General features: G+C 35.1%; 3 protein-coding genes across 5 annotated transcripts; all 3 read right to left on the reverse strand.

Moving 5' to 3' along the window:
• Positions 1-248: 248 nt before the first annotated feature.
• Positions 249-18,738, reverse strand: LOC111796144 (GPCR-type G protein 1). 3 transcript variants are annotated; one of them, XM_087124069.1, is made up of 14 exons: positions 18,283-18,737; positions 16,072-16,172; positions 14,613-14,720; positions 14,013-14,151; positions 7,071-7,200; positions 6,581-6,659; positions 6,172-6,260; positions 4,061-4,153; positions 3,816-3,842; positions 3,562-3,648; positions 3,279-3,350; positions 3,040-3,170; positions 2,592-2,755; positions 249-673 (listed from the first exon to the last, which is right to left on the reverse strand). In XM_087124069.1, exons 1-13 carry the CDS (start codon positions 18,534-18,536, stop codon positions 2,602-2,604), a joined length of 1,464 nt encoding a protein of 487 aa, XP_086980195.1. In that variant the 5' UTR covers positions 18,537-18,737; the 3' UTR covers positions 249-673; positions 2,592-2,601. The 3 variants fall into 3 exon arrangements, with proteins under 3 accessions (XP_086980195.1, XP_086980196.1, XP_023534621.1); XM_023678853.2 differs by having other exon boundaries at positions 373-673; positions 14,013-14,133; positions 18,283-18,736; XM_087124070.1 differs by lacking the exon at positions 3,816-3,842 and having other exon boundaries at positions 18,283-18,738.
• A 1,695-nt stretch (positions 18,739-20,433) lies between these two features.
• On the reverse strand, positions 20,434-21,650 carry LOC111796153 (putative carboxylesterase 12). Its single transcript, XM_023678869.2, has one exon. It carries the CDS (start codon positions 21,571-21,573, stop codon positions 20,605-20,607), a length of 969 nt encoding a protein of 322 aa, XP_023534637.2. The 5' UTR covers positions 21,574-21,650; the 3' UTR covers positions 20,434-20,604.
• A 789-nt stretch (positions 21,651-22,439) lies between these two features.
• On the reverse strand, positions 22,440-23,794 carry LOC111794387 (putative carboxylesterase 2). The gene is made up of 2 exons (XM_023676358.2): positions 22,860-23,794; positions 22,440-22,619 (listed from the first exon to the last, which is right to left on the reverse strand). The coding sequence occupies exons 1-2, from the start codon at positions 23,771-23,773 to the stop codon at positions 22,577-22,579; spliced, it is 957 nt and encodes a 318-aa protein (XP_023532126.2). The 5' UTR covers positions 23,774-23,794; the 3' UTR covers positions 22,440-22,576.
• Between the last annotated feature and the right edge of the window lie 519 nt (positions 23,795-24,313).

The following is a 24,313-nucleotide window of genomic DNA, read 5'->3' on the forward strand; positions in this document are numbered from 1 at the left end:
TGAAAAGAGAAAATCTAAAAAGCACAATACCGGCTAGCGGTGGGCTTGAGCCGATACAGTAAGTAAACAAAAATGCAACAAATCTACCTTTTAAAAGAAATACTATTTACGAAAGTACAACGTTCTTACGTTCTTATGAAACGTAAATATAGTTATGGTCTAAAACTTCTGTAAAGAATACCGAAAAAAGGACTCGATGGAATAATTCGCACAGAAAAATAGTACCACCAAATAAAGCATACAAATCCTTTTATGAAAGATCCTCTCCAAGGTATCCTCTTTTAATAAAGTTGCCAACTCCTTCCAAAAGTTAGTCCAAAAGTCCAGAAGGCCTACAAACCTAAGCTTCCTTCCAAGTTCTTTACAACAAAGTGATATCAACTTTAAAGTGTAAGCATCTGAATATTTAGAACAGAATTTCAAAGGAGTTATGAAGTAAACACAGAGCATCAAAGAGGGAATAAAGATGCAAACAATGATTCTTCCTACTTCCTATGCCTTTCTATCACAACAGGTATCCCATTACAGACCATCACACCTCAAAAAAACAAAGCATAGATACAAGAAACTCATCTTTTCTCTGCTTGACAAATTACGATGCCAATGTTCTTCGTTATTACTGCACTCGACGCATCCAGACAAGGCCGGAATCCAGCCTACATGGTATCTCAATCTGTGTTCAGTTGCAATGATACAATAAGTTACTTGAACTTTGACATCAACTATGGGATACACAAAGCACTGCTCATTTTCACAAGATTTGATTTAAATAGAACTTAAAAGAGGATGAAAATCTTTAATGTATCATAAAGATGCTATACGATTCATTGAAATTATCAATTAAGAGGCCAGTTTAGATAGGTATCAAGTGTTAGTCACAAACTTCTTAACCAACCGGCCACTCTACTATCACCTTTATCCTAGATAGAAGAGGAGGAAGCCAGCGGAGTCTTATTGTGAGATATCACATCACTTGGGGAGGAGAACGAAGCATTCAAGGATATGGAAACATCTCCAAAGCAGACCCGTTTTAAAAACCTTGAGCCCGAAAGGGAAAGTCCAAATAGGACAATATCTGCTAGTGGTGGGCTTGGGCCGCTACAAATTATACCAGAGCTAGACACCGAGCAACGTGCCAGCGAAGAGGCTGAACCTCAAAGGGGGTGGACACGAGGCGGTATGCCAGCAAGGACGCTGGACTCTGAAGGAGGTGAATTGGAGGGTCCCACATCGATTGGAGAAGGGAACGAATGCCAGCGAGGATGCTGGGCCTGAAGGAGGGTGGATTGTGAGATCTCACATCGGTTAGGGAGGAGAACGAAACATATTTTATAAGGTTATGAGAACCTCTCCCTAGCAAACCGCGTTTTAAAAACCTTGAGAGGAAGTTCGAAAGGGAAAGTCCAAAGAGGACAATATCTGCTAGCAGTGGACTTGGACCATTACACATATGCTCCCTTTATTAAAATAAATAGTTCAAGAATTCTGAAGATTAGTTTCCTCGACTACTCAGCATTTCTTCATTTCATAATGATTCTATTTCATTTTTTTGAGATTCTCAATGCCTTGCTTGGAGTATTGTTTTTAGAAGGCTTTTAAAAGATGAGGAAATTGTTGATTTCAACCGATTGCTGGATATTTTTTCACCATTATCAAAAGATTTGTTCTCTGCCTAGGAAGTCAAAAAGTCCAAAAGGACTTGATATTCTTTCTTGGATTTTGCTAAATAGCTTCAAAGGAAGCTTCCTTCTTCACATCTCATGCCTTCTATTTGCTGTCTTTGTCAGAAAGGAAGGGAATCTCTTAATCATCTATTTTGGGTACTCGTTCTTGCTGGCTTAAATTATTCAGCATCTTCAATTTGCATTGGATTTTCTTTTCTGATGCCAAAAGTACAGTTCTTCAGATTTTATTGGGCCTCCCTTTACCTTTGGGTCAATGTGGTCAAGCCTTAATTTCATTAGAATTATGGTTGGAAAAACGAAAAGATTTTTTAGGATAAGTATTTGTATCCCAAGTCTACCGCTAATAGATATTGTCCTCTTTGAGCTTTCCTTTCGAGCTTCCTCTCAAGGTTTTTAAACCACGTCTGCTAGGAAGAGGTCTCCACACCCTTATAAAGAATGCTTTATTCCCCTCTCCAATCGAAGAGGATGGATTGTGAGATCCATATCGATTGGAAAGGGGAATGAATACCAACAAGGACACTGGGCCCCGAAGTGGGGTGGATTATGAGATCCCACGTCAGTTGAAGAGGGAAACGAAGCATTTTTTATAATGGTGTGGAAACCTCTCCCTAATAGAGGCGTTTTAAAAACCTTGAAAGAAAACTCGAAAGAGAAAGCTCAAAGAGGACAATATTTGCTAGCAGTGAGCTGAACTATTACAGTATATTGCTCTTGGTTAGATCGTTTCGAGTCAGCCTATCTCAAAGTTTCTTCTTGGTGCTCTTTCCAACTTTTTTCATTGTTTAAATTGGAATGCTTTCATTTTCCCTTTACAATTTTGTTCTTTCCTTTATTCCACTCCTTTTGCCCCCAAAACAAACAAATAAATAATAAAATTTGGATAAGGAATATTCATAAACATACCTTTTTTGAGTCAATCTATTGGGTGTTTGTCAGCCTGCCGTGATGTATAATATGCAGAAAGCAAAAGTAGAGAAAGAAATGCACTGGCCACGAAGATCGCATCGAACCATCGGTGATAAAAGTCGAACTGGATATCTCCCCCTAATACATCTGTTATGATCAACCTGAGGGTATTCAAAGGTGATTCATTACATTCTTAGTTTTTTCATTAAATCATCAAGAATAGCTATGAAGCCTACCAACTCCAGAAGAATCATAAAATATTTCTAGCTCAACTTCAGAAGTGACAAACAATTTTCTATGTTTTTCCCTGTAATTCAGACTCAGAAATGGATTCCATATCCCATTTTCTTTGTAAAATTGTTTTTAGTTCAAGTTGTTCTTTACACACATGAACACTCCAAACGGTAAGCTAAAACGAACTCGAACGTAAACTATAATTTCATACCTGTACTCTGTTGCAAGGCTTTTTCTTATCAAAAGGATGGAGGAAACAAAATACATTCCCATTATTTCAGAAAGAAAAAGAACAACATTGCTTGAGGATCCACTCCCGACTCTAGAAACTGCAAAAAAGAACTAAGCCAACAAACAGAAAAAAAAAAAGCACAGACAATAAGATAAAAAGACAAGTAGAAAATACAAGAAATTGTTTTATGCTCAGAGGAGAATCCCAAAAGATTCTACCTTCATTAGATTGGTCAAGAAACCTCGTACCGATATTACGACCAACATGCCAATGAACAGTAGGGATATATACTACAGAAGAAGTAGAAACAAATGTCAGATATCCTCAATTCATCCAAACAAATAAAAGTGCCAATGATAATATTTGAAACTTTGAACAAACATTATGATCCGATCGAATGATGACATCTCGATGAAAAAGTTAATTTATTTCCAATATGGTTAGAACCATACGTTAAATTGGGTGAGTGGAGCTAACAGTTAATACACGGTGGTGAAGTACCTGAGACAATAATGCGGAATTGATTCCGATGTCAAAGAATTGAAAGAATATGCTGATCGTCATTGTCACGGGATCAACTGAACCAGCCTAAATATTCGAACATTGGTAAAAAAAAAATGTAAGGCATCAAGCAGGTAGAACATGATTTGAACATTGTAAAACATGGTTTCAAGAGTGTTAGAACCCCTTACGACGTCTACATGTACTATATGATTTGAAATAACAAAATCAATGATAGAGAATTATAACAATACCTCCTTGAAAACAACACTTTGTAAAGACTGCAAAAAAAAAAAAAAAAAAAATCAAATGAATCAGAAATTTGTCATATCGACTTCTTCATCACATCAATTTTACAGAACCTACTTTTTTGGCTTTAAATATCTATTGTCAAACATTATCATGCCAAAGTTCATCGTAAATTTTGAACACGAGAACCGATCGTTTTGACTGAAAAAAGAAGTAAAAAAAGGTTAACGAAAAGAGCAGATTAACAGACCTTGATCATTTTATACACGCAGTAGACTGAACATGCATAGCCGAGTAGATTTTGCATGTGACCTCTCCAGGTACGTGAATAAGCTGCAGCCTCCTGTCAGAAGAACTGTGAAGTAGTTTGCAATGTAGAAAATGCAGTATTAAGAAATACATGAATCAGTAAAAGGTTTGATAAACATTGGTAATGCTTCATACCAGACTGATCGACATTGCACTAGTAATTATCATTTTTTATAATTAGATTTTTTTTTTTTTTTTTGCTAGATTTGCAGATCATCCATCCAAATCTTGATTGAGTGCTTTAGCATTCAGCAGCATACATAATGTTGTTCATAAACATAACTTAAAAGATCTTATTTGACTTCAATTGGCTAAGTCAAGTCAAGAGAAGAAAAAAATCAAGACATAAAACTTAAAAGAGAACATCCCAACGTCCTTTGCCGACAAAACGCTCAAATTGCAGAATTTTAAGCTACATGACCTGTGCAGCAAATGTCTCGAGATGCTATGAAACTTTGTGTGCCCAAGTCTCTCCGTCAAAACAAGCGTATGCTTGGGGTATTTCGTTCATCGCATCGCGAAGCTACTTTAAATTCTATAGAAGCAACATTTTGCCTACAATATTGGGAGAGCCAACTGGGAGGGTTTCCAACTCTAATTCGATTTCATACTAAATTTGGGGATTTGGAAAAACTTTTGGAGCAATCATTGAAGCTTTAGAGCTCAGGATCCGTGGATCTTCAAGGGACCAAGAGATCGACACGCCGTTGACTCTACTTTCCTTAGATTTTGTACTTTTAACTATGATTGTAAGGCTGTAACTTCAGAGATTCCTTTTGTTGGGCTGTTTGTTTATGCCCTTGTATATTCTTTCATTTTCGTAAGAAAAACAAGATTTCTCATTGAAAAAAATAAAAAGGCTTCATCCTTTTAGATTGGAGTCTCTTCTTATAAATTTAGAGATTCCTTTTGTTGGGCTGCTTTCAAGCACCTGTATCTTCTTACTTTTTTCTAAGAAAAGTAATTTTTTTTATTGAAAGAAATTTGGGAATCATCACAACTAATGCTTCTTCGTGGAGTTCAGTTTCCATGACGAATCACGAACATAATAATTTATGGTTGACCATGTTCCCAGAAAAAAGATCATTTCGAGAAAGGACGAACATGACTGAAGTAGCTATACATACAAATCCATTTACGGATCTATATGCTTTGATTGGAACTGGAAGTTTCAGAACAGGTGGCTGGTATACTACCATAATGAAACTACCTTTTCTTTTTTTTATTCGGATAGGATTTCTGTTGGTTTAGGAGGCTCGCGTAGTTTGTTATGTTAGCTCCAAAAGGATAAGTTGCGTTGGAATTGAGAAAGTTCAGTGGAGTTCATAATTGCATAAAAAGAGGAGAAGTAGTGGGGCGTGTCAAGGCACTTCTTGGTCCCCATCCGCCCGGTCTGTTGGCCCGCTCTGAAAAATTCATGGGCCAGCGAGCCTCCAGGACAAGGAGGCGGGAATTACTAACCAAGTCAAGCCTAGTTCTCACCGAGAGGCGCTAGTAGCTTGCTTCCAAGCCTTGCCAACTATAATAAATAGTCGTGGTCACAGCCCGAAGGATCCTTAAACACTTGTACAATGCTCAAGTGTCTCTGGCCAACGAGTAGGATGGAGTCACTTTCGAAACTCTTATTTCCTACTCATTCTCCATTGATATCTTCCAAATTGAATGACCTTTTGTAATTTCCTAGGATGTTTTGTACATTTACAAATATCTAAACAAAGTCCCTAGAACATCCACATACAGGTGTCCATCCTCCCAGCATTTGCAGCAATGTTTACAATAGCTCAACTAACATACTAACTTCTACCATAACTATATTGACATTTTTCCTTCCTCTCGAAAGAAAAACATAATAAATTACGATCATGAAGTATAACATAACATAACTTGAAAGCCAAACTCGCAAAATTTGAAGGAAGAAGAAAAACCCTTACTAATCTATAAGCCCATATAGAAATTCAAAAGCACACTTAGGCCCTTATAAACGATGACGGATTAAGCAATGGAGCGATAATGCCTGAAATTTCTACGTTCGTACAACAGTACAGCACAAACCTTAGCTTGACGAAGTTCATAGATTTCCAGGAATAGCTGCTTTGATAACTCCTCCAAAGCTTGTACTTCTGCTTCCAAGTTCTTAATATCTTCATAGATCCGGGAGACAATGGGCAAAAATAAGAGAAAGAACAAAGGTAAAACAAAGAAAATGAGAATAAAACTACAAGTATAATCATACAACATCCGAAAATGAATAAATTTCTGAAAATCATGACACTTCGTTCGCATCCTTTTGAATGAGTAATATAGCCAGAAATCATATTTTATCAAGGAGAAGAGAAAGAACGTGAAAAAAAAAATGTCAGGTACTGCCCAAAGTTGGAGGAAATAAATAATAATTTGGGAACAGAAAGCAAAAAAGAAAAGGAAAAAAGTAATTTTAAAAGGATGAAAAACAACAACCAACCTTGCTCCTTTTGGTCCTCTTGTACTGATCGAACGACAGTACCGACCAGACGTTTAAAGAAAGATCCAGACTTGGAATTCTGTAACATTCATCCGTTAAGGCTTGGCGATGCTATTAAATATCAAGATCTTGTATGTGACAAGTTTTCTTGTTCTTTAAGTTCTTACTGTCACAATAATGGGAAGGGGAACTTTCCTCAAGATACTTGGAAAAAAAAAAAAAGCAATGCAACAAGAGGGTCCAACCCAAACTAACTACTAAAAACAGGAGTCCAATCCAAAACAATAATTTTTCACATCATCAATTCTTAAATTAATAAGAACTGTGTTGAAAAACTAACTGAAAACATAATGCTGACAGAGAAAATTGAAAATTGACATTACATTAGGGATAAAAATATATTCAGCATGAAAAGGTAAATAGTCAGTAATACCTTCAAATCATAAAATTAAAGACTTAACCAGCGAATAGAGAACTAAAGGTAAAATACCTCTTCCGAGCCAAGAACTCGCACCATCTCCATCTGTGAAAGAATAATTTTCTTTTTCTTTGCAATACAAGTCTCGAAGGATTGCATTAGTTGTCTTTCCAAGGCCTTAATATCAGTTTCCTCAATCTCTCTACAAATTATAAAATAAGCACATGCACAATGAGAAATGCGAAACTCCGCCCTTGATTATGAAGATATTGATAATTTGAAACCAAAAACTATAACAATTTCAAGCCAGAAAAAAAAGTTTCTTTTAAGAAACCAAGAAAATCGAACTACGATCATTAAATAAACAAGTTCAACAAGGAGTCCAAGAAAATCGAACTACGATCAGAATTACAAAAAGGCCTAATAACCAACACTAACAAGGAGGCATTCGACCTTACTATCTTGTCACACGACCTCTCCACCTCTCTAAAACTCCTATTGTTTCTCTCGAGCCAAATGTTCCACACAATAGCAAAGAAACATGCAGTGCCCTTTCTCTAAAAAGATAAACTCATAGAACTTCCTCAATTGTAGTATAATAGTCACTATTCCAAACTAAACACATACCAACAAGTTCCTCCATCGAAACTAGAGAGACGCCACAAACAAACAGATCCATAACAAATGGTGTAGATCCTTTGTTTGAAACCTACCAAAAACAAATGCAACATTGTAGGAACAACAGAAAGAAAGGGTGTCTCTAAACAATGTTGCAACATCATTACAATGCAGAGAGGCTGGCATCCTCTTTGAAGTTGTTACCAATCATCAAGAGGTGTGATTGGTCACTCATTTTAAAGAAAGAATAGTCCATGAAAACCAGAAATTACGCTCGGGAGTCGATTGAGTGTAAGAAAGGTATTAACACCCTCCAACCCCCAGTTAAAAATGATTACCACATTTTATTTTATATTATCTACGAAATATCAATTTCTACTTGATAAAAAAATTGTCTATCCTCACTTACCATAATTACAAGGGACATTTCATACGCAGAAGAAAATGTCTAATACATAAAGGGAAAAAACTTAACACAAATAATTACAATATAATTAGAGTTAGTAAATCTAATTAAGGAAAATATCACAGACATGAACTAACACTCCCTCTTAAGTTAGATTGAAGATATCTTTTGCGGTGTTACTAGCAATTTCAACATGTAAGAAGTCATATTTCTTAAAAGGTATGTTTTTTTTCTGGGTTCCTTTCAAATGTTTTAGGATCCTATCAACTGCTTTAAAGCGAGTTGGCCCTAGAGTATGCATGAATTGGCTTACCATACTAACTGCAAAAGCAGGTTTGCCTAACCACCTGATAGGCCAATTGCCGATTTAACCCACCATAGAATCTAGCTATTCATAAGGGCCTCCATTGCATCCTTCTCGTCTTTATGTTCTACACTTTTAGTTCCATGTTGCAAAGTATAGAGCTTTTTCTTAAGTACTCGAGAATAATGCTCAGGGATGTAACTTATCCTCATTAATGTCTTCAATTCCTCGCACGTTTCAGTTGGTTCTTTATAATTTCTTTTCCGCTCTGGTTTCATAGATGTCCACCATATATTTGCATAATCATAAAATTCAGCCACGAAAAACTTCAACTTCCTTTCTTTACTAAACTTGTTGTAATTGAAAACATGTTCATTTTGCTCTCTTATTACAAATACTCCTCTAAATCAAACCTCCCTGGAATTTTAAGCTTTCCTCCCCCAAATCTTCTTTCTTCTCTTTTTTCTCTTCACCCATATTGGTATTCCCTCTCAACCTTTATTGGTGATAAAATTTCTCTACTCCTCTTCGTCCTTTTCATCTCCCTCTCTCGGCCGAAATCTCTCCCTCCCCATGCATTGTGTCCGACTAAAAGGATGCCGTTGTCATGTTCTTTTCATTTTCAACTCCCTCATTACAAGTTAACTTCCCTTCCTTGAGGATTGTCTAAAGCTAGTTCAATTCGTTCCATCCAATCCGCCAAAGTACTAATGACTTGGTTCAAATGAGTAATGGTCTCGACTTGTGTTTCTCTCCACCTAGCTTCACTAATCTCCCTCCATTTCCCTCACCTTGGTTTATGATTGTAGCAATCGTAGTTAAAAATGTTCAAGCCTCACACACTCAATTCACTGATTTTACACTCGAGATAGTCATGTTTATCACACACAAAAGTAGCCTATTTGAAAAAGAGACTAAATTGTGGTCAATGTGGGCTAATATGTAGATAAAACAATTCTTGTAGCAGTGAGCTATTCAAAACAATCAAGATAAAATGATTATGAAATAACAAGAAAATAAAACAAAGAAAGAATCAAACTAATAAGGGAAGTTAGAAAGATATTTTTCAAGTAAAATTGCATAAGGAAAATGAATTTAAAAAAGAAAGATCTTTCGTTATGATTTTGACTAAATGTCCTTCATAACTTTTAAAGATAAGATATTGATCTAATCTTTTCCTATTGAGAACTCGTGCAAATTCATATGTTATTATTGAGTTTGAATAGAAAATAAAAACAGTAAATACAACCATTACAAATTTAGACAGTTTCTACAAAATGTGAATGAAAGCTGATTTGATCTTCAAATAAACGTACAGTTGATATAATAAATAATAAGAAAATTAGTGATAATTGTTAAAATATCACTATTATATCATATTTGATCGATTTGCAAAGCTCAAACACTACATTTACAAGAACAATTTAAGAACACAACATGAAGAAAGAAAAAAAAAAAAACTTCATTTCATGTCTTACAAGCTGATTCAGACTACATAATAACCATTTAGAGCTTTGAAGTGGAGCATGAGGTTGCTCTAAATAACATTTGAGTTTAAATAGTATTTTGAAGGCTTCATTTATTATTTTAGTTTCATAAACACTCAAGTGTAATTTTGGCTTTTAAACGTGGGTTTCAAGCTTCGATTATTAAAGAGTGTTAAAACCTTGTCAATTATGGTCATAACTTCTTGTAGTGGACATTTGAAGGGTAAAATAAATTATCAATCATGACCATAACTTCTTGTAGTTGGCATTTGAAGGATTGTTTAAGTTATTAAACTTGTCAATTATGATCGTAACTACTTACAGTGAGGTAATCATAATCCTCAACCCAACATTCCAAGCATTAAAGAAATTAACACCTCCTTATACAAAATTTAGATCCGCCAAAAGACAAGACTAGAAAAATTGCATGAAATCTTTGACATGACAAAGATAATGGTTGAATTCCTAAGAGGGAGTCTCAAACTTAAGAGCTCAATTCATCGTAATCTTCTTTTACATAAAGTTTCTTCTTTTACTTAACAACTTTATGGATATTTATAGCCTCCACAGTATGGAAACCCCAGACCCTTCAAGTGCTCATCACAAGAAATTATGGTCATGATTTACAAGTTTGGTAACTCCAACAACCCTTCAACCACCTTTCAAATGCCAACTACAAGAAGATATAGCCATGAATGGTAACTACTACTACCTTTCAAATGTCTACTACAAGAAGTTATACCCACGATAGACAAGTTTGAAACTCTTATTCTTTAATGAAACCCTCAAACCCACATTTAAAAGCTGAAAAGTTACATTCGAGCTTATGAGACAAACAATAAATAAAGTCTTCAAAATACTCTCAAAATCAAGTGTTATTTATGACAACTCCAAATGGTCCTTGAGTCAGCTTGTAACACATGAAATAGTCTTCTTTTTTTCATGTTGTGTTCTTAAATTTTAGTGTTGAATCTTTGCAATCCGATTAAATCTAATATAATTGTGATGTTGCAACATATATCATTATTTTTCTTATCACTTATTATATCATTTTACACGTTTATTTAAAGATTAAATCAGCTTCCATTCACATTTTGTTGAAACTGTCTAAATATGTATCTGTTGTATTTAATGTTTTTCTTTCCTATTCAAACTCGATGATAATATATAAATTTGCTCGAGTTCCTAACAAAGAAAAATTGTATCAATCTCTTATCTTTAAGAGTTAAGAATAGCATTTAGTCAAAATCATAAGGGAAGACCTTTCTTTTTGGAATTCATTTGGGTATGGAGTTTTACCATAAAAATATCTTTCTAACTTCCCTTATTTGTTTGATTCTTTTTTTTTTATATTATTATTTTGTTATTATTTCATAATTATCTTATCTTGATTGCCTTGGATAACTCATTACTAAAAGAATTATTTTATACACATGTTAGTCTACCTTGATCATAATTTAATCACTTTCCCAAATAACCTACTATTGAGTGTGATAAGCACGAGTATCCCAAGTGTAAAATCAATGAGTTGAGTGTAAAGCTAGGTGGTACAATCATAAACCAAGGGAGAAATTGAGGAGATATGAGTGAAGTTAGGTGGAAAGAAGTTTGGGTCATTACTCATTTGAACCAAGTCATTGTACTTTGACAAGCAAGATGGAATGAATTGGAGTAGATTTAGATAATCCTCAAGGAAGTTATCTTGAATGAAAGAGTTGAAAATGAAGAAAAATATGACAATGCCACTGTCTTAACCGAACAAAATCCAAGGGAGGGAGACGAAGAGGAAGAAAAAAGAATAACACCAAGAAGGGTTGAGAGAGAGGACCGATATGATTGAGGAGAAGAAAGAGGAGTCAGAAGAGTGAAGCTTAAAATTCCTACCTTTTTCCTACCTTTTATTGGAGATCCGATCCAGAGGAATATTTGCAATATGAGAGAATAATTGAGAATGTTTTCAATTATAACAATTTTAATGAAGAAAGGAAGTTGAAAATTGTCATGGCTGAATAGTTAATAGAACATTGGGAGCTTTACTTAGTGCTATTATTTTTAGAATATTAAATCTTGGGAACCATGTATGCAATTCATAGAGTTTGCATATAATAGGGCAATTCATAGTACCACTCCTTGTTCTAAAGTTTTGTTCCCCTTTTAAAGTTGTTTTGTTCCCCTTTTAAAGTTGTTTGTGGATTTAATACACTTGCACCTCTTGATTGCTTCCTATTCCTTCTAATATTTTTGTGAGTGAAGCAATCACAAGTAAGATAGATTTGATCAAGACCTTGAAAAAGATAGTCAACCAGAGAATTTAGAAACAAAACTTCAAAATTGCTTCAAGAATCAACAAAAGACGAAAGGAATTCATTTTTCAACTGAATGTTTCGGTACATTTTCAAAAGAAGCGATTTTCATCTCAAAGGAAGACAAAGTTGTATTCAAGAGTGGATAGTCCTTACCAAGTTCTTGAAAGAATTAATAATATTGCCTCTAAAATTGATCTTCCAGGAAAACTTTCAGTACACTGTACTTTCAATGGTGCTGACTTGAGTCGTGATGATTTTCCTAATTTGAGGATGAATCCTTTTGAAGAGAGAAAGATGATAAGGATCATGGTGTTCTACAAGTTTCAAGAAGACCTATTACACAATCCAAAGTCAAGAAGATTCAACAAGCGTCCCTCCTTCATCTACAAAATTGAATAGGCTCAGTTCAACCTTCATTTCAGGTGTTAAATGTTGACTCAAGTGAGAAAGGATCCTTTGGAGCTTTGAAATTCAATATTTACCCGATTGAAGTAGAGCAAGGAGTTGCCATAAATTACATTTGAGTTTGAAGAATACTATGAAGACTTCCTTTATTATTTTAGTGTCATAAACTCTTTGAGTGTAAATTCCAACCTTTAAATGTGGATTTCAATCTAAGATAATCCTCCAACATTTAAATGTGGATTTCAATCTAAGATAATCCTCCAACATTTAAATGTGGATTTCAATCTAAGATAATCCAAGAGTAGAAGTTACCAAACTTTCTAAGATAATCCAAGAGTAGAAGTTACCAAACTTGCCAATTATGGCCATTACTTTTTGGAGTGGACATTTGAAGGGTAGTACAAGTTACTAATCATGGTCATAATTTCTTGGTCATAACTTCTTGTAGTGGGCAATTGAAGGGTAGTTTGAGTTATCAAACTTGTCAATAATGGACATAACTTCTTGTAGTGGGCAATTGAAGATTAGTTGGAGTTATCAAACTTGTCAATCACGGTCATAACTTGTCAATCAAACTTGTCATTCAATCAAATATTGATCAAGTTTGATTGTAGAGTGTCTCAATTTAGAATAACGTTCTAAATCTTTCTTCTAGATCTTTGATCTTAAGAATAATCTAATTCTAGCCTTGTCTCTTGGTTGATCTAAATTTTGTACAATGAGGTGTTAATTTCTTTAATTCAAGCATTGTTGCTCTGAGATTACAATTGCCTTATCAGAAACTCCAACCCTTCAACTATGCACTACAATGATCATGATTAACAAGTTTGATAACTCCAACTACCCTTCAAACGTCCACTACAAGAAATTATGGTTATGATTGATAACTCCTAACTACAAGAAATTATAACCTTATGGTTATGATTGATAACACCTAACTACAAGAAATTATGGTTATGATTGATAACTCTTACCCTTCAAATGTCCACTACAAGAAGTTGTGGAAATGATTGACAAGCTTGATAACTCTTACTACTTAATTATCTAAACTTAAAACCCACATGAAAATTACACTCAAGAGTTCATGAAACTAAAATAATAAACGAAGTTTTTACCGTCCTCTCCAAACTCAAGTATTATTTACGATAACCTCATGCTCTACTTCAACCTTGCAAATATTTATTTTCAAAATTCCAAATAGTCCTTTCTCACTCGAGTCAGCTTGTAACAAATGAAATGGAAGTTAAGCTGAGTCTATCCAATGTTGTAGATGAAGAATGAACACTTATTGAATCTTTTTAGCCTTGGATCATGTAATACGTCCAATTGAAACTTGTGGAATAGAGATCATGTTTCAACTTACAATATTTAAATATTTAAAGTAGTGATATATGAGAATCAGAATATTCAAAACACTACTGAAGAGAAAAAAAATTGACGTAAAAATTCAGCACAAATGTGATATCAGAAGGAACAAACAATAGGTACCTGATGAAGAGAGACAAATAACTGTAAGGTAAATTTACAGCTCCAAACCCAGATAGCACAGCCATCACAGTGACCCCAATCACCCCTATTCTGCTGACTAATTGAGGCATGGTAAAAAAGCCTGAAGAGAAAATGTTATCTGTTCAAGTCAGAAATAAGATTTACGTTGATATGTGAAAAAGTTAAAAACAAACGTCAACAACGAGTTAAAGTATCAAGTAAAACAAAAACTATACCAAAAAACCTTTAACTGGGCAATACAAAAACTCACCCCGGGAGAGAAAGTATAAGTAAGCACAAAGTTTCCCAATAGATGAAACGGAGGAAGCAATGGAGTTGGACAGCCCAAAAAGAAACTATTCTTTCTTTGAGAAATATGAAAGAAAACAATTGGGGATACAAAAGCAACACGAAAAGAGAAGCTACAAAGGCCGCAAAAAAAAAGCTTCAATCCAAAAGAATAAGTCCAAGCGAAAGCCAAAAAAGTTTTAATGCCCCTAGGAGTGTTCAATAACAGGTACTAACAATGCATACAGCAAACAATGAAAATATCCGGAATGGCAGCAAAGTGAAACAATAAATTCAAAACAAATTGGTAACCTTTATCAGGAGAAGGCATTGGAAAATGGATGCCCATTCGCCAAAAAACATAAAGAAACGCCAGTAAGAATAACATGGCTCCAAGAGCAGCCCGCTCTTTCCTTACACCTGGAACAAATGTTTTAGCAGCACAAAAGAAGGTCAAGAACAATAAAAGTTATCACTATTCCTGAAATCCTTCTTCTACGTTGAAAACAGTTGTTTTTTTTTTTTTTTTTAGGAAAAAAAGGTTAGTTATACGAGATACATTAAGACAATCTCAATCTAAGCAAAGCCAACTGATGTATATTATTGAAATTAAAGGTGACTTCGGCTTGAAGTAATTTTGTGTAATATACCGAGGCCTATACACAATGCAACGATAATCTCACCCAAAACCAGTGATCTTAGTTTGTCCATGAGCCTGCAATCAGCATATATGGTTGGATAAAAAGTTTTAAGGACGTCAAATTTTTGCCTCAAAGTTTTCAAAAGATAGCTTAATTTGGTGTTAGCCTGCACAAAAAAATGAACTTGAAGGCGCCATACAGTCTAACTACCTCACGAAACAACAAATTTGCTATATTAATAGAGTCACATCTTCCCTCAAGGACTAAAGTGATCTTGTTGAGACAAATCAACTGTTTATTATGAAAGAAAATTCCCATCACGGTATGTACGAAGGCAACCACAGTTAAAGTCCTACAATGATCCTCCAAACTATTTTTACAGGGAATGACTATGGTGCAAAAAATCCATATTTAATTGATTGTCCCTTCGAAATCAGATGCAGGACATCTTCAAATAAAATTTATAACAATTTTGAGAACTTCAGTCCAATAAAAGCAGTCAAATATCGTTTAAGGAGTCTTTCTGAAATGGCCAATTAGTTGATGAATTTCTTTCATGCTTGGTGAGATTTTTACCACCTCAATCTGAAATGAACTAAAAAACCATTTGTGGCCTAGTCTAGTGTTTGACTGTGTGTTGATTATCCCTTGAAATTTGTGGGGAGCAGTCTTTAAACTTCTAAATATGGTTGTGGTCTTAGAACTTTCGAATCGGAGATGGATGTGTCTCTTTAATTTTGAGGAAGGTTAAGCGAACGGTTATTTTTTGGTTGAATGGATTAAGAGTAGAATTTGAACTTCAAAATTTTGGCGAGTGGTGTTCTAAAGAAAATTGTAATTTCACTAGTGATTGTTTTTTTTTAATGGAAACTTCAACTTCAACCTTTAATCCCTTCAAACATGCTTATTGGTATTTCTCATTCTGTTGAAATATGAAGTAGAGTTCGAATTTTAAATAATAGAAGATAACTTTTACTTCATATGTGCAACTTTTTTATTACAGGAGACAATTTCATTGAACATTCAAATAATTTATTATATAAAAAAAATATAAAAGGATAAAATAACTTTAAAGAAAGTAAAAGTAGTGACACTCGTTTATTAGATAGACTAGAAAGGAAGAAACATACCACTATTGCAAAGCATCAAGTAACAATGATAGTAAGGCAACATGAAAACCAGTAAGAGTATCAAACAGAACAAATCCACCTTCCAGTTTATCCATCTTGCCCTGCAGCAATTAAAATAAACCAAGATTAATGACACTCAATTGTGATAATCGGCAACAATTCAACCATGAAAAACAAGTGTAAACATACTTTTGTTGTCCATAATATCAACCGTCAAGTGAAGACATATAGATGGAAGTTTGGGATATTGCATAATTCTTAATAGAGCATTACTCACGCATGGAGCAAAAGGTCTTTTTATGGTGCTTTTAAAGATGGAAGATTTGTAGTTTGATTGTTGGGATGTGGACCATCTTGAAAGTATCTTACAGGTAGACACTTAATTGTAATCAACCTTCAATCTCTTCGATCAAGCTTTTATATTTGTGATTAGAATCAGTTTAGGAGAATGCTACCCATCGAAAAGAGTCTATATAATTCCATTAGTATGAATAAATTTTCTCATAGACACACGAGGTGTCAACTCTTCATGGCCTTCAGAAACTACGTTTGAAAGGAATTTCCTAAACAAGGAAACATGTCTCCTCATCTTTGGAGATGCAGAAATTAGAATGTATCTTGTTTTAAAGAAGTGGCATCTCGCTACTCTCTTACTTCTTCCTATTTTTAGATGACTAATAATGAGGTAACTTCTTCTAAGACTTTTTAAGCCTTGCAAAATGAATGTAAGAACTATAGTTCTAAATTATCCAAATTAAGCATACTAAAACAACCTGCCATCCTAACTAAATTCCAGGCTACTTCGCTTCTATTCACCCCTCTGAAAAAATGAACTCGCTCTTAAGTTCAAATTGAAGAACAAGAAGAATGAGCATCTTGTAGCAAGTGAACCAAGGCTTGGAGGAATCTTCAAGAGCCCAAAAAGAGAAGTGAAATACTCCAACCATGAAGCTATTCTCAATCAAATTATAATCCAAGAAAGAAAAAGAATTGCAAGCAATTTACATGTCAACGTGTCCTTCAAAATATGAAACCTTCAAAGCTATGTCTATTATACCAATCAAGACATCAACCAAAATTTGCAGTTTTACCATTATAGAGGCAAGAGTTGTTTGCTCAATTGGTAGCTTTAATTGTGATCATATCAAGGAAATCCACAAGAATCTCTTAAGTATTACTCCCACTATTTTAGCAATCCCATCTTTTAAAACATCATAAGAAACATTTTTCAGTTTCCTGAAAGTGGCTACTAAATTCTTACAACCAGTGAGAATTGTAGGCTAGTTTTTAGGTAAAGTGCGAATTAAAGGTAGGTTCAATTGGGTTGGAGAATAACTTTTCTTTGCTTGGTTACAGTTCATGTCCACTCGTAATGAACCCCCACCAGCCCCGACGTGGAGTCGTAACTCTTCCTGTAGAAACCTCCTTCAACTGATTCAAGTGATTCACTCAGTAAGAAAGTCAGATGGAGAAGAAAAAAAAAATCGTTTCCTTCAGATTTCTTATTGATCAGAAAAATAGGCTATGGTATAACCTTGGCTACTGCACGGTGGAGTTCAAATTGACTCTAAGAAAATCTGGCCCATTTTTCTTCCTATGGTTGATACTCCATTGTGCTCAGGATAAGGAGAGAAGAGTTCAGAGTCTTCCAACAAGACTATCATCTCGTAGTATCTGATAAGAAAAGGAAGGCATTGTTTTAGATGGGCTTCAACCCGTCACATGTGGTGTCTGCAACCAGTAGTGTTTCCTTTTCATTGTGATAGCAAAATGGACCCTCGCCTTATCTGTACTGGTGCTCTAACAAAATTTGGAGCTGGATGATGCTTGTGCATGATATTGATGGAGAATACAACCATTTTGGGATTGTGGATTGTGTGCAGTGGTTGAATTTTGGGGTCATTTCATCCAAAGGCTTGTGGTACTCCTCCATGGATTCCATGGTTTATCTTCAGGGCAGCCGATTGATCCATGTACAATCTAAAGCTTGTAATAACCATTTTCTCTGAATCCCAAATTATCCAGTACTAAAAACTGACCTCAAAATCACTTCTCCAAGTAAACAACACGCCAAACCAAGGTACATAATGCAATAACAAAAACAAGAAAATGATCCAAATTGCCCATAATTTAAGACACACAGCCCACACAACAATGCCTAGTGAGTTCGTTAGTGAGTAAAGCTGCAGAAATCGAACACAAAGAACTCACTCTTTAGACAGAAGAGGAATGATCTCGAACAGAACGAGCTGAAGAAGATTGCAGGAGAGCGCGAAGACAACGCTGAATATGATTTGGACGAGGACTTGCTTTTCTTCGTACTCCTTGTAGAGTCTTTGATTCAGGAACCATAACCCCGCCCATCCAAGAAGGCACAGCGAACCCACCGCCACCACTCCCTCGCAGATCGACCATCCCCACCCCATAGCTTCGTCGCTCAGGTAGTACCACTCCTCCGTCGACATCTAAAGCCGTGATCTCTTCACTTTTTCTAATCGTTCCTGTAAACAGCATCAAATCAACAATGAGATTTCACGATTTGCCTCGTCTCTCTCGTTCTGTAGTCGATTTCACGTCTCCGTGGCTTCATCTTCATCTAAACAAACATCGTACTCGTCTCAACTATTTTAAGCTTCCACCGAAATCATAGTTCTTTTTCCTCATTTTCTTTACTAATTAAAATATCTTTAAACCGTTTTTTTCAAAAATATCTCAACAAAAGTTTTAATAATATATTAACTTAAAAAGAAAATTACAACAAATTCTTTAAATTAATTTTGAACCTAAACATATATTTTAACCTTTTTTTATATTTTATTTTACTTTAATCATTAATACTATTCCTAAAAAATACCTATGAAGTTTTAATATGAGCATTAACACTCTCCAAATTTTTTAATATTTTTTAAAGTTAAATTTAAGAGTATTAATTAAATTTTTTTTTATTGCTTACTGACATTTTTTTAAATACTTTTAAAATTTTGAGATTGCTTTTTAAATAAAGTAATAATAATTTCAATAAAAATAAAAATAAAAACTTGTTTTTTTTTTTTTTTTTAATTTAAGAGTTTTCGAAGGTATTATTAAAAAGTTATAAAAATTAACAGCTATTTTTAGATAAAGTATAAAATGTAAAGTTATTTTTATTAATTTAGTTTTTTTTGGTTAAATTACAAAACTCTTATTTTAAAAATTTTCAAAAAAAATTATAAATTATTCGTATTTTTATAATGTATTTTTTAAGTTAATTATAATGTATTTTTTAAGTTAAATTTAAGAGTATTGATTAAATTTTTTTAAAGCCTACCAACATTTTTAAATAATTTTAAAAATTTTAGATTATTTTTTAAATAAATAATAAAAAAACTAACTAAATAAATATGAGTGTCTTTTTTATTTTATTTTTTTTTTAATTTCAGAGTTTGGAAAGTATTATTAAAAATTTTAAAAATTAACGGATATTACAAAATTTAGAGTTATTTTTATTAATTTAGCTTTTTTTTTTTTTTTCTTTCACTAATAATATATATAGCTTTTGTTGTTGTTGGAACTATGTGGTATGGTTCAGCAACTACGGATTAAATTATTTGGTGGCACGATTGAATTATTTGGCCCCTTATTTGGTCCCACTAGTTATTAATGGAATTAGGATGGAAGTTATTTGGGAATCAGGATGGAAGTTATTTGGGAATCAGGATGGAAGTTATTTGGTCGTTATGAATGGGATCAGGATAGAAGCAGGAAGTTATTTGGTCCCACTCGTTATCAATGGGATCATACTTACATCAATAAATAAATAGGATTAGGATACTTACTTCTAGCAAGAAATATATCGAAGGGTTAGTGTCAGGCTAGCCAAAAATCAAGAGTTTATCAAAAGCTTGGTCTAAAATTCCTAAAAAATTAGCTTTTTATGATTACATCGGGAATAATCCCGCAAAAGGTGGATTATTCAGAGCGGGTTCCATGGACAAGCTGTTGGGTCGTTAGGACACCCTGTTTTTAGAGATAAAGAAGGGCGCGAACTAAAGAAGGGCGCGAACTTTTTGTACGCTGTATACCGACCTTTTTTGAAACATTTTCGGTTGTTTTGGTAGATGGCGATTAATTCAAGCCTCAGGGTCAGAAGAAAGGAAGTCAAAGTCACCACATCAGCGTGTTAAGGTTAAGGTTGTGATTCGATTGACAAACCATTCGTAATAGAAGTTGAGAGTAAATGGCTACCTACTGACTATGGTACACACGAAATTATAACCACAAACGGTTTGTAAGTGAATTAATTAAACGGTTTGTAAGTGAATTAATTAAATTATTGAAAAAACCCAGAGTTAATGGATCTAAAAGAGGCAATAGAACTAACAATGAACAAGCAAGCAATCACATCACTATTATTATAATCTTTCCCAATTCATTGGAAGATTACCACAGAAAACTCAAAACCAAATTAAAAACGGCATAAGATTCCTCCCGCCGGCCATCGACGACGACGATGAAGAACGAAGAAGGAAGGGGAGAGTACATTTCTTTGTTCATTCAACAACCGCACTTGCCGCTGATGAACGCCGCGAGCTGTCCGACGAGGTCTGCCGCCGAGTCGCAGGTTGGATTGAACAAATGGAACACGTGCCCTTCGCCGTCGGTTTCCACCACATCCACGGTTCCGCCCCATCCTGATTTCCTCAAACATTCTGCGTAATGCCGTCCCCTCTCCTTCAGATTATCCTTCTCCGCTACATAAATCGCCACTTTCTCCGCCGCAAGCCGCCCCAAATCCGGTTCGTGCTCCGGATTCACAATCGGATCATCTAAATCCTTAATATCCTTCGAAACCCAATACCACAGATTCTCCACCACATATATGCTCTTCGGATCCCACTCCTTTTCTTCTCCGATCAATTTTCCCCCCCAAAAATGAGGGTGAATCAACTGCAATCCCTTGATCTTCACTCCGGCCAGCCCCTCCGTCGCCATCCGCAGCGTCATCCGGTGGGCGATGTTCCCTCCAGCGCTATCTCCAGCCAGATAAACCTGGTTCAGATCTGCAATTTCATTCAACCACTCATCTGGCCCGGTTCCATTCGAGTGAGCCGCGATCCATTTCAGAGCAGTCCATGAATCTTCAAAAGGAATCGGTAGCTGGTGCTCCGGTGCGCGCCGATAGTTGACGGAGACAGCGACGATGTTGGCTTGAGCCACCCAAGGGTTGAGGTGCTGGTGGTAGAAAGGAGAAAACGCCGTTTCGATGCAGAACCCACCGCCATGGAAGTAAACAAGAAGAGGAAGCTTCTGATCTCCTTTTCCAGCGCCGGCAGCAGATTTAGGCCTGTAAATCCGAACAGCGACGGAATCATCCTGCGAGATAACGACATCTTTGGACTCCACACCGGTTTTCGGATCAAGACCGGGAGGATCGATGTCGTTGCCGATAAGCCTGTCGATCCGACGGTCTTTGTAAATGATGAACCAGGGTGCAGCGTTCAAGGCAATTTCATCGGAAGCCATGGCAGAAGGTGCAAAGAAAAGAAGAAAAACCAGGCAAACGAAAATGACGACCCCTTCCACTTTCTGCCAACAGACGCTTAAAGAAACAATCCAGGTACAGTCTCAAAATTACACTAATACCCTTTTTAATTTACAATTAAACCTATAAATAAAATATTGCTGCCATTTTTATTTGATTGTATTTAATTTTTTTACCATTTTAAAAATCTTAATTAATTTATTTATTTTATCATTTTCTCCACTATTACCGTTGGGGAAACGAATCAACAAATTATTGATTATAAGATTTGCATATTTAAAAAATAAAATAAAATAATTGAGAAGAGGGGGTGAATTCGTAAATTCACATTAAACCTATAAATAAAATATTGCTGCCATTTTTATTTGATTGTATTTAATTTTTTTACTATTTTAAAATTCTTAATTAATTAATTTATTTTATTTTTAATTATTTTTATCATTTTCTCCACTATTACCGTTGGGATACGAATCAACAAATTAGTGATTAGAAGATTTGCATCTTTAAAAAATACAATAAAATGTCATTCAGACAAAAAAATAAAAAAATAAAAAAAAATAAATAATAATAATAATAATTGAGAATAGGGGGTGAATTCGTAAATTCCCCCAAAAGATTTAACTTTTTTTTAATGCTGTTACCAAATAAAGTTGGAAATCCTCAAATTCTGGAATTATTTATTCTCGAATTATTGAACTAAATAAAGTAGGGCATGATTAAGTTTAGGGCATGACTCTATACATGTTTGCTTTGGGCTTCCCAAAATGCTTCGCAGCAATTGAGAGAATATTCTTTAATTATAAACTCACGATTCTTCCTTAAATTAGCAGATGTGAAACTTTTATCATCCAAAATGTCAATTCTCACATTAATTATAAACGGCAATTATATATAATATGATAATATCTTAGAATACAAGAAAATAAATATCCGAGTAAAACTAGCCTGCTTCAACCTTAATCGATGCCTTGATTAAAGGCCTCTTTAGAGATTGGAGGGTCGGGTCCCCATCTCGGCCTTGTTTGAACTAAAACAAACAAGAAAACAAAAAGGGTACAATAATGTCAATAATAAATAGTACCAAATAAGAAACACCAATAATAAAATAAACATCAACAATAAAATTATAATTTAATCTAATTTAATTTGAACTTTAAGGATATGAATCAAATTAAATCCTTTTCGAAGTCTTAAAAATTAAAAAAATATATATAATAAAAATTTATTCAACGTAATTTCTTATAAATAAAAGTTCCACGTGGCTTACTCTGATTGGATAAAGGAAGCCACTTTTTTAACCAATGCAACAGCCTTCTCACAGTCAGGATTAAACAAATGAAACACGTGGTCCTCGCCTTCATTCTCCACCATCTCCACCGACCCCTTCCATCCACTCTCCCTCAGCGCCGCGTGAATTCCACGCGCCCTATCATTCAGGAAATCATGTTCCGCCGCTATTATCAGGACCCGGTTGCACCGAAACCTCCCTAGTCCCGGGTTGGCCCACGGGTTCATTCTCGGATCCTCCAGACCCGTCGACGTCGGAAAGATGTACTCTATTAACTTATCGGGCTTATCTATCATGAAAAATGGATGCACCAAGCCCAGCCCAATTATCTTGAGTCCTTCCGGCCCATTATCATTTTCGCTGGCCCGGCCCACGACGTTGTACGAAATATTAGCCCCAGCGCTGTCACCGACGATAAAAACGCGGTCGAAATCCGCGTGTTCGTTCAGCCACATCTCGGCGCCGTCGCGATTGGAGTGCGACGCTACCCACTCCACCGCCTTCCAGGCGTCATCGTACGCCGCCGGAAGCGGATTCTCCGGTGCAAGACGGTATTCGACCGAGACAGCGACGGCGTTGGCTTCGGCAGCGAGGGAGATCAAGTGGCTGTGGTAGATCGAAGACGCGACGGAGCCGATGGAGAAAGCGCCGCCGTGGATGTAAATTAGGAGCGGAAGCTTCTTCGCAGAGGTTGAAACTTTGGGGAGGTAGATCCGGACGGAGAGTTTGGTGTGTGGATCGATGAGGACGTCTTTGGATTGGACACCAGTTCGTGAATCGGTGGACGGCGGAACAGTGTCGGCGGGAACGAGCCTCTCTACGCGGCCGCTCTTGAAGACGCGGAAGACTGATAAGAATTGGAAAACCACTTCTTCTCCGGCGGTGGAATCCATTCTTTTGGCGATGAAAGAAAGGAATGGTGGAAATGGGATTTGGTAAGGGAAAGTATGAACTTATAAATATTCTTTCCATTTTATTTTAACAAAAATTTAAATTTAAAAATGGATTAAAAATACATTAAGTGAGACAAAATAATATTTTAGCTAATGATAATAATACTTTTTTATAATATATATTGAAAAAAAAAAGGGAAAAAAGCATTTTAACCTGTCATGAATTTCTATCCACAATTTATTTCTTACCAACCTTTACCTTTATATTTATTAAAGAATTCAATTAGAAAAAAATATTATTCTTTTGAAAAAAAAATAAAATTATTAAAATATATCAGTAGAAATGAATAAGTGGAAATTTACTGGTCTAAATAATTTTTTTTTTACCAAATATGTAAATCAATTATTAATACATAGTTTAATTTTTAATTTTTAATTTTTAATTTTTAATTTTTATTGAAATAATTCTACTGCAAGTCTTCACCTAAATACACTAGTCATACCAACCTCAACCAAACACTTCATTATATCACTACATAC

This window comes from Cucurbita pepo, chromosome 5 (assembly GCF_057944985.1).
Source record: "Cucurbita pepo subsp. pepo isolate OVF chromosome 5, ASM5794498v1, whole genome shotgun sequence".
Lineage (NCBI taxonomy): Eukaryota > Viridiplantae > Streptophyta > Magnoliopsida > Cucurbitales > Cucurbitaceae > Cucurbita > Cucurbita pepo.